Here is an 11,561-nt window from a genome sequence, read left to right on the forward strand (position 1 = left end):
GGTCATCCTGTCACTTCTAGGAAAGATGGTCAGCACACAAGTCAAATAAATAAATAAGTAAATAATGAAAAAACCTACTTGCACTTTTGTAAGGATGAAATAGTCAATAAGGGCTAAATGGTCTATAAAACTCCACCTCACATTCTTTTTTCTCATCTGACCCTCTCTGTTCTAACCAATAGGCCAAGTGACTAGGATCCATTGATTCCGTATCCTGATTTGAGGCTCTTTCACATCATCACCTCTTCTATTTCCCAGTTCTTCAAGAGAAGTTTGAATATTTGTGATTGCCTTCCTTGTATTGGGATTTAGTGCCAATTATTAACAATATTATTACAGGTATTAATATGCTGCCACCAATTTATATTCTGTATGAAATTGATGATATGTTAAAATTGTACTCTTAATGGAGGAAGTACTCTTAATTTGAAGGGATCTTATGAATTTCTAATTAGTAACATGATATTTAATAAAGATATATGTAAATTTATTAATTTGTACAGATCATTTATTGTTGATAACAGGTCATCTCTGAAATTTACATATAAATGTATTTGTACTTTAGGCTCTCTAAATCAATATCTCCAAAGATAAAGTTAATGCTTTTTTTAGCATGTTCCTCATTTGAGGACCCATGAACAGCATTCTGCATAATATCAGTTGCAAATTTAGCACGTATTGAATTAGGATGTGTTTCTTTTGCTTTCATTGGATCTGTTGGTCCCATTAATTGTCGCCATTCCTCCACAGCATTTTCTTTAGTTAGAACCATAACCATTGATGGGCCTCTAGAAAAGCAATACAACCAACAATGTATGAGATGCTCACAATCTGATTTTGCAATGAAAACATTAAGTTGACATAACTAATGCTGCATGATATAAACAAATCTAGTCCATTTGGGGTACATTGTCTATCTGATTATTTCACAGTGTCAGAGGTTTATGTTACAGAAGCCAAGGCTTATGAAACATACATTATGTAACAGTATATGACTTCTTTAATAGTCCATCTCTGCTTGCATTTGTGCTTTGCTGTATGTCAGTCTGCCTGTACTGCATGTATATAAAAAACTATGATATCACGTCATATCATGTGCAAGAAATAGAAGTCCCATTTTTGCTGACTTTCCTTCCCTCCGAACATTCAATTATATGAAGATGCTCCATAGGTAAAAGAAGTTCTCTTTTTCTGTTCTTCAAAAGAGAATGTTAGATAGCATTCTTCAAAAAGTTATTGTTGCCAGAGCAAAAACAAAATTGCTCACATCACAGCACATCACCACATCATATTACATCACACAATTAAATTCAGTTAATACAATTTATCTTCAGTAATGTTCTTTTGTCAAACAACAAAAATTGCAATTGGGCAATTGGGTTTCGAAATCTCTGCACCAAAACTATTTGAAGGCAAGCAGGTAATGTGGACTGCTACAGCTGACAAAATGTTGGAAGTGGGATCTACAGAGATGCCAGAGACATGACAGAAATCAATCAGAGAATAATATCCAGAATTTTTAATCATCTTACAAAACTTTCATGGTACTGGAACTTGGTATTTGCTATAAAATAGAAGAATATCCTACAGGGCAGAAGCACCTAAGACTTATCAACCAGATTCTGGTTTTCATGATTCCAGGAAAGAAGTAGCTACAAAATTAAAAAGTGAATTTCTGGATAGGGCTGAAATCAGACATTTCTATATTGTCTATAATTGTTACTTACTGAACAGTACTGAGAATAACGCATGAAAAACATTGTCCCACCCAGCTGCCACAAGTTCTGTAAAAACAAATATCTCCTCCCCAAGAAAGAGAAAAAGAATCAGACACCTGATGGTTTGTATATGGCTCCTTCCCCTACTGAAAATGTCAACAATTTCATGCTTGTTTACTTTTGCTGGGCAATTAAGTAGGTGATGCAATAGTGTCAAGCCTGAATTCTCATTGGCAATTGAAACTCAGGCCCTGAGAGGCAGAATAAAACAAGAGTTTTCATTGAGGGAGAAATGACCCCTTTCCCAAGTTCCATAAAATTTTATCATTTATTTGTTGTTAGCTGCAGTCATGTCTGACCCATCGTGACCCAATGGACAATGTTCCTCCAGGCCTTCCTGTCCTCTACCATCTTCTGGAGTCCATTTAAGCTCACACCTACTGCTTCAGTGACTCCATCCAGCCACCTCATTCTCTGTCGTCCCTTTCTTCTCTTGCCCTCAATCTTTCCCACCATTAGGCTCTTCTCCAGTGAGTCCTTCATTCTCATTAGGTGGCCAAAGTATTTGAGTTTCAACTTCAGGATCTGGCCTTCTAAAAAGCAGTCAGGGTTGATTTCCTCTAGGACTGACTGGTTTGATCGCCTTGCAGTCCAAGGGACTTGCAGGAGTCTTCTCCAGCACCATAGCTCAAAGGCCTCAATTCTTTGGCCCTCGGCCTTTCTTATGGTCCAACTTTCACTGCCATACATTGCAACTGGGAAGACCATAGCCTTGACTATATGCACTTTTGTTGACAGGGTGATGTCTCTGCTTTTTAGTGTGCTGTCTAGATTTGTCATGGCTTTCCTCCCGAGGAGCAAGCGTCTTTTAATTTCTTGGCTACACTCTCCATCTGCAGTGATCTTGGAGCCCAGGAAAATAAAATCTGTCACTACCTCCATTTCTTCCCCATCTATTTGCCAGGAATTGAGAGGGCTGGATGCCATGATCTTGGGTTTTTTAATGTTTAGTTTCAACCCACGTTTTGCACTCTCCTTCTTCACCCGCAATAAGAAGCTCTTTAGTTTTTCTTCACTTTCTGCCATTAGAGTGGTATCATCTGCATATCTTAGGTTGTTGATATTTCTTCCGGCAATCTTAATTCCAACTTTTGATTCATCTAGCCCTGCCTTTCTCATGATGTGCTCTGCATATATGTTAAATAGGCAGGGTGACAGTATACAGCCTTGCCGGACTCCTTTCCCAATTTTGAACCAATCAGTGTTTCCGTGTCCAGTTCTCACTGTTGCTTCTTGGCCCACATATAGGTTTCTCAAGAGACAAATAAGATGGTCTGGTACACCCATCTCTTTAAGGACTTGCCACAGTTTGTTATGATCCACACAATCAAAGGCTTTATCATAGTCAATGAAGCAGAAGTAGATGTTTTTCTGGAACTCTCTAGCTTTCTCCATGATCCAGCGTATGTTGGCAATTTGATCTCTAGTTACTCTGCATCTTCGAAATCCTGCCTGTACTTCTGGTAGTTCTCGATCCACATACTGCTGGAGTCTAGCTTGTAGGATTTTAAGCATAACTTTACTAGCATGTGAAATGAGTGCAATAGTGCGATAGTTTGAACATTCTTTGGCACTGCCTTTCTTTGGAATTGGAATGTAAACTGATCTTTTCCAATCCTGTGGCCACTGTTGAGTTTTCCAAATTTGCTGGCAAATTGAGTGTAGCACTTTTACTGCACCGTCTTTTAAGATTTTGAATAGCTCAGCTGGAATACTGTCACCTCCACTAGCTTTGTTGTTGCTCAGCTTTTCTAAGGCCCACCTCACTTCACATTCTAGGATGTCTGGCTCGAGGTCAGTGACCACCTCATTGTGATTATCAGGGACATTAAGCTTATTCTTGTATAGTTCTTCTGTGTAATTTTGCCACCTCTTCTTAATCTCTTCTGCCTTTGTTAGGTCCCTGCCGTTTTGGTCCTTTATCATGCCCATTTTTGCATTAAATGTTCCCTTCCTCTCTCCAATTTTCTTGGAAAGATTTCTGGTCCTCCCTATTCTATTGCTTTCTTCTATTTCTTTGCACTGTTCATTTAAGAAGGCATTCTTATCTCTTCTAGCTATTCTCTGGAATTCTGCATTCAATTGAGCGTATCTTTCTTTTTCTCCCTTGCCTTTCACTTTCCTCCTTTTCTCAGCTATTTGCAAAGCTTCCTCAGACAGCCATTTTGCTTTCTTGCATTTCTTTTTCTTTGGGATGGTTTTGGATGCTACCTGTTGTACAATGTTGCAAACCTCTGTCCATAGTTCTTCAGGCACTCTATCAAATCTAATTCCTTAAATCTATTTGTCACCTCTACTGTATATTCAACAGGGATATGATTTGATTCATACCTGAGTGGCCTAGTGCTTTTCCCTACTTTCTTCAGTTTAAGCCTAAACTTTGCAATGAGAAGCTCATGATCTGAGCCACAGTCAGCTCCTGGTCTTGTTTTTACTGACTGTATAGAGCTTCTCCATCTTTGGCTGCAGAGCACATAGTCAATCTGATTTCTGTGTTGACCGTCTGTGTTGACCGTCCATGTGTAGAGCCGTCTCTTGGTTTGTTGGAAGAGTGTTTGCTATGACCATCGTATTGTCTTGACAAAATTCTGTCAACCTATGCCCTGCTTCATTTTGTACTCCAAGGCCAAACTTGCCTGTTATTCTGGTTATCTTTTGGCTTCCTACTTTAGCATTCCAATCCCCCATGATGATAAGGACATCATTTTTTCGTGTTAGTTCTATAAGGTGCTGTAGGGCTTCATAGAACCAGTCAATTTCATCCTCTTCAGCACTGGTGGTTGGGGCATAGACTTGGACTACTGTAATATTGAATGGTTTGCCTTGGATTCGAACTGAGAGCATTCTGTTATTTTGAGGATTGTATCCCAGTATTGCTTTTCCTACTCTTTTATTGACTATGAAGGCTACTCCATTTCTTCTGAGGGATTCTTGCCCGCAGTCGTATACCTGTTCCTGTCCATTTTAGTTCGCTGATTCCTAAGATGTCAATGTTCAGTCTTGTCATCTCTTGTTTGACCACGTCCAGCTTTCCTTGATTCATGGATCTTACATTCCAGGTTCCTATGGAGAAAAAGTCTTTACACCATCGGACTTTCCTTTCACCACCAGACACACCCACGGCTGAGCGTCCTTTCGGCTTTGGCCCAGTCACTTCATTCTTTCTGGCGCTACTAGTACTAGCCCTCTGCTCTTCCCCAGTAGCATATTGGACGCCTTCCGACCTGAGGGGCTCATCTTCCAGCGTCATATCGTTTTACCTTTTGGTACTGTCCATGGGGTTTTCATGGCAAAGATACTGGAGTGGGTTGCCATTTCCTTCTCCAGTGGATCACGTTTTGTCAGAACTCTCTGCTATGACCTGTCCGTCTTGGGTGGCCCTGCATGGCATAGCTCATAGCTTCATTGAATTGTGCAAGCCCCTTCACCACGACAAGACAGTAATCCATGAAGGGGTTTTATCATTTATATTACATTATAATTGAATCAGAAGTTAATCTGTTCAACTGTTGAAAAGATGACAAAATGGAATCAAGGGAGAGTGGCAAATGCAGTTGTTGGAAGTACCCAAAAATTAATGATTTCACTTGGTGGACACAAAATCATTGTTATCAAAGAAGCTTATTAATAGGCATTCTGGTTTCGTTTGCTGGATCAGGAGGCTCTAATTATAGTCATTTGTGCCTCTGTGATTTCTCATTTGGATTACTGCACTGCACTCTGTATTGGGCTGCCCTCAAAGAGCATTTGGAAGCTTCAAATAGTGCAGAATGTGGCTGATGGGTAGTCAATGGTGTCAGATATTTGATATATATTATACCACTGCTACATGAGCTGCACTGGCTGCTAGTGTATCAAGACACTGGTTATCACCTTCGAAACCCTTCATGGCTTGGAGCTGTGTTATCTAAGAACTATCTTTTCCTAGATGTTTCTAGTTGTCCAATTTGATCTGGCAAATTGAGCATCAGCCAAGGACTAGGAGAAATGCATTCTTCGCTCTGCCCTGTAGAACATTCAAAAGCATAGAGTATATTTGTAATCTTCATCATTAATTAATAATAATAATACTATTACTAACAACAATAATAAAGAACATTAATAATCTTCAGGGATTAAGATAACCTATAAGCTGCTGGGTTTTCATAAGATCATGAAGACTGGATTATATTCCTTGCCTGTTTCTAGATTACTGCATACTGGTATCCATGGCAATATATATTTATAGTTTGTATTGTTTTAATTGTTTTTATGATGCAAACTGCCAGAGTTACTTATTGAGATGGGTGACAATCAAGTAAACAAAATTAAAATAGAAGGAGAAAGAAGGCTTCTGTATGGATAGCAATAAAATTAGTAGAGCCTACTGGCCTAAAACATGTTCTATTTTGTAAACAAAAATGGTTAAAAAAGAAGAGATGGACATTAATTCTGAATTTGCCATGGTGTTATTTTACTAGAGGACTGAAAAGAGACTCGGTATGTCATGGCTTCACCAGGATGGCATTTTGGAGTTAAGAACAATCATGAATCAATGCAAGCTGGGAGTGAGGGTCAAAGAACTATGTGAAAACATATCAGAATTCTATCAGTTCTTACTGAACAAATAAGAAATCAAGTGGAATGAGCATTTTCTTATACCTATACTATACTGGGAAGTAGCCAGTGGCCAGCCTTAGTAAATGTAGCCAGCCTGCAGGAAGAATACTGCTTTTTTCTCTCAGAGAACCCTGAGTTATTTAGCTATCTATATTCTGTGGGGCAGGAGATCAGCTGCATGGATATAACTAGATGTGGGGGAGATCAGCAATTTTTGACAAGATATATAGTTGCCCAATACTTAAAAATACACAGCTGGCATTCAGAGCTTGATTTTTCCTGCTTTGGTTTTGATTGTTACTCTGAAAAAATTCTAATATTTTTTTCAGTCATTATTAAATACGTTTAAGGGTAATATGATTAAGGAAACATATGTCACTGGAAATGACATAGCAGAGAGAACCTATGATGATTAAAAGGTGCTTTTGAAACCAAAGCATAGGCTTATTTTCAATGTTTTTCTTGAGGGACTTAATCACAGGCTTTCCATTTGTTCAAGAGTTTACCATAATTCATCAATTCAAAGTGCTGATTGTTTAAAATCTAGTAGCCTTTTGATCATCTACTAACAGAGGGATAAAATCAAGATCATGCAAAGTGTTAGTGCCACTTTATAATCCCTTGATAACACTACACTTGGAATATTGCCTCCAGTTTTGTCACCATGATATCAAAAAGATGTCGAAACTTTAGAAAGAGGACAGTGAAGAGCAATAAAGATGATTGGAGGTACTGGAGACTAAAATATGAAGAACAATTGCAAGAATTGGATATGTTTAATGAAAAGAAGAACTAGGGATGATGTGATAGCAGCATTCAATATCTAAGGGGCTGCCAGAAAGAAGAGGGAGTTCTCCAAAGCACCCGAGGGCAGGACAAGAAGCAATGAATGGAAACTAATCAAGGAGAAAAGCAACCTCGAAATAAGGACAAATTTCCTGACAGAACCATTAATCAGCAGGAATGGCTTGCTTGCCTTCAGAAATTGTGGGTGCTTTATCACTGGAAGTTTTAAGAAGAGTTTGAACAACCATTTGTCTAAAATGGTATAGGGCCTCCTGCTTGAAGAGGGCCTTTGGACTGGAAGATCTCCAAGGTCCCTTCCAACTCTGTTATTCTGTTAAAATGATGCAAAAGAAATAAACTGTTTCTTTGATATCTTAATGCCAGACTGGCAAAAAAAAATATTGTCAGACAAATTTAAAGTCAGTTCTGCTTTCATCAAATTTTGTTTTTGTTTTTTTAAAAAACTGGCACTTACTTTGACATATAATCCACTAGTTGATTATAATATGGCTTATCTTCATGATCTTGATAAAATTGTGCTGCTATTTCAGGACTTATGTGTGCTTCTTTCAATTCGGAGATTAGAAATCCAGCATCTTTTACTTCATTTATAATTTTATCTAAAAGAAGAGGGGGACATCAACATTTCATTATTTCAATCTTAAAAGTATTGCATAGTATAGTATTGAACTATGAAATATGTTCAAATGTGTAAAAACTGACAAAAAGTAACTATTTTTCTGCTACTTGCAGAATTTCTCTGTTTATATGAATGTGTTATTCCCAAATGATGGCTGTGAAATGAGATCTTTTACATTTATGAATGAAAAAATCTGTTACAAAATAATTAGCAGATGAAAATTACAGTACTGCAGACATGGGTGCTGAAAATATGGTAACAGAAGCATCCGTTGAGGGTATGTGTGTAAAAAACCTAAGATGGCAACCAGAATGGTGTAATTGAAGCCCTGAACCTTTAATATGAAACTACCATATTGAGGTTTTAAGGACTCCCCCGCATATGCCTCTGCTTGGAGGTTAGCATTTTGCATGGGAGTGGCTACTTGCCTAGTTAATGTTAACCCTGTACAGTTAGTTTGTGACTTAAAACTGTAGCTGAGCCTGAAATTATAGCCATAAATTGTCCCAGTCAAGGGGTCACCATGTGACCTTACACAACTTTATGACCTTTTTTGCTGTGATTGTTAAGTGAATGCCACTGTCGTTCAGTGAAAACTGCAGTTGTTAAGCAAACACATTTTACTCAATGGGTGGTTTTTTACTATGGGACACAGCAATGGATGTAATTGTGAATTGGTTGCCAAGTGCCCAAAATGCAATCACATGAACACAGGGGTAGGATCAATTGTTGGAATTTCAAAACTGGGTTGGAGGTAGCTTTGGGGAAGTCCATCACAACTTGAAATAGTCAGTAAGTAACATGTCATAAATTGAGGACTACCTGTAATGCCTAAGCAAGGTTCAGTGTCTTTTTTTTGTCTTTTTAATCCGTCTAATTGCCTCTTCCCTTTGCTTTTTATGCACCCACTTTTCTCCCATTTTATTTTTTCTTCTAGCCTCCTCTTACCCTTACTCTGTCTGTTGTCTTTGTTTTCTCACTGTTGCTGCTAAGTAGAGGGAGAACAGTATGTTTATGTATATTACTGTGTGAGGAAGATATTTGTTGATATATGCAGATGGGGATGAAATAATTTTATAATGGTATAATTTATTTTACAGGCAATTACAGGGACAGAGAAAAATATGAACACCTCATAATACTAATCTTACCTTTCTCTTCAAAAGCAGAGGGTTTAATGAGAGCCATAGTGTTTTCTACAGGAAAGAAGAATTGTAATTCCTCTGTAGCTTCATTCATGTTTTTGCTGCCATGCAGCTGATTGATTGGACAATCTTGGATTGCAAACTCAGCACGTAAACTGGAACAATGAAGTCAGAAAATAAAAAAAAGACACCAAGCCTTCCTTCTTTGCCAGCTTCTGATACAGATAACATTTTAAAAAATCATCTGTAGTGTCAAAGGGAATGGTCAAAGCATGCTTTAATATTGAAATAAGCAATTTGATCAATGCATCATTCAAAGTGCCAAATAAAATCAGTGAAAGTACTATCCCAAGAATTATTTCAATGTTTTGTTTTACAATACATTCTCATTGCATTCCTTTTGAAAGGGACAGATAAAAAATGGCAAAATAACTGTATCTATAAGGATTCAGTAAGAAAATTCAGATAAACATTCTGCCCCCAGGCTTCTTGTTATCTTAAAAAAAGAAAGCAATGACAGGGCAAACTCTGAAAATAAAGCATCAGGTGAACAGATCACTTTTCTCCTGAAATAAGTTTTAAGGGACTGGAACACCAACCACAGGGTTGACCTAAAGTTAAAATTGAGATTCATATAAACATTCCTTTCAACAGCAGAAAACTAAAATAACTTGGTGATTATTAGCAAATATCTTGTAGACAGAGGGATGTTTTTACACTTTATCTGTCCATAGATATCACCTTAAGTAAAATTCAACATCAGTTAAGAAAATCTCATTCAATAATAAACATTGACATTTTAAAGGACAATCTTATAAATGTTGAACAGTGTAATTACTCAAGGATTTCTGCATATGGCAATACAGATGCAGTGGAGAATACTTCTTAACCATAGCCAGTTTCTCTTATTTAAATGGTGAATCTTAGTATAATGAATGTTGATACTCTTCTGCTATTGATAGGGAGGGGAAAAATGACTCCTTCAGGGGCTCTACAAAATGTTTCTCATGGTCTGGTCCTTGTTTGTAAGCCATATTTTGAAAAACTGAGGTTCTCTGAAAGATAATGGGAGACAACCCTGGAGTGACTTTTTATTCAATAATTTGGGAACCAATCCAAAGGTTATCAATAAATGAGTTACTGAAGTCGTTTTATTTAGAAGTCAAACTTTTCACTGAATAATTAATAATATTTATTAAATACAAACTTAATAAATAACAATGTAAAAAAAGAATGTAATCATTTTCAGTCACTAAACTACAGTGCCAGTAATATATAAAATAGATACAATCTTGCACATTTTGTCTTGCACTTTCTGTAAATACATGAGTGTAAGCTCCTGCTTGGACAATATTAATGCAATGTCCTTTTTAAAGATGTGTAATGACATTGTTGAAAATTATATCTGTGCCTTCTAAGTTAACAAGTGGTTTCCTATAGAGAAGTGCCCACAGAGAAGTGTCACTTGCAAAGTTATTTCTGTATTGTATATTAAAATTTGTCATAACATGCTGAAGTAGTATAAGATACTATCCAGATGATGGCACTATTATCATAAACATCACAAGAGTGCACAATTTCAATAGAGAAAATAAAACAAGTTCTCAATATGCCACTATTACAATAAAAAAGATTACCTTTGGGGGTATTGTTCTTTTGCTTCTTGGACTATCTTTGGGCCAATTAAATCCCTCCATTTTTGGATTGCATTTTCTCGTACCAAAGCAAGAACAAGAGTTGGCCCACTGTTCAAGACAAATATAGCTTGCTTGTTTATCTATCTATCTATCTATCTATCTATCTATCTATCTATCTATCTATCTATCTATCTATCTATCTATCTTCATAAAATTAAAAACATTTACAATTATAAAGAAAACCATACAAATATGTTTAAGGCAAAATTCTCCAAAGTAATAAATATTGACCTGAAGGGTTGATAAGATTATCCTTTATTATAGTTGTTGCTAAAATGATACTGTTAAAATTGTTTTCACATAAAACATCTTCTGGGAGTCAATGAACAATCTCAAATTTCATGAAGGGTCAATGAGCTGTAGAGTTGGAGACTCCTGGTTTAAGATATCAGCATTAAGGTAAGCATTTATCAGAACTTATTATATTTAGACAGACTGCTTCTCAACAAATAATTACAAATCCATGCTATTTCTGTTATTTTAAACTTTAATCACTAAGCTAAAATTCTCCATTATAACTATAATAAGTTATAATTACAATTACTACTCACAACAAGACATTCTTCACAGAATTTTTGCCTTAAGAATATTTTTCCTATACATTCAAAAGATTTTATCTAAATTAATTTGGAATTTCATGATTGATCAGGATAAGTACAATGATTATCAGTCTCAACACAAGAGTTTTATAATGTTTGCGGTGCATGTTTTATCCCTGAAAATTGCTAAATTAAATTGTTACAGACATTGTGACTATATGATGAAATCAAACATTGGGCAATAATAGGTGTATCTACAGGGACTGGGACCAAAGCAGTCAAGGTGATTGCCTCAATCCAACAATTGAATTTCTGCCCTTCTTAAATAATCCTGGATAGTAACAAAATTCACATAGGAGCCCATTGGTGCTGGTGCT

At 36.7% G+C, this 11,561-nt stretch overlaps 1 protein-coding gene across 1 annotated transcript in view; it reads right to left on the minus strand.

Annotated features, from left to right (window-relative positions):
* Positions 1-511: 511 nt before the first annotated feature.
* NME8 (NME/NM23 family member 8) overlaps positions 512-11,561 on the minus strand; it is a 36,616-nt gene continuing 25,566 nt past the window's right edge. Inside the window, exons 10-13 of the mRNA XM_083377581.1 lie at positions 10,586-10,693; positions 8,955-9,103; positions 7,639-7,783; positions 512-788 (exon numbers count right to left, since the gene is read on the minus strand). Coding sequence (XP_083233707.1) covers positions 539-788; positions 7,639-7,783; positions 8,955-9,103; positions 10,586-10,693 — 652 coding nt within the window. The 3' untranslated portion in view covers positions 512-538. The remainder of the gene's footprint in view (positions 789-7,638; positions 7,784-8,954; positions 9,104-10,585; positions 10,694-11,561) is intronic.

This window comes from Vipera ursinii, assembly GCF_947247035.1.
Source record: "Vipera ursinii genome assembly, chromosome: Z".
NCBI classification, from domain to species: Eukaryota; Metazoa; Chordata; class Lepidosauria; order Squamata; family Viperidae; genus Vipera; species Vipera ursinii.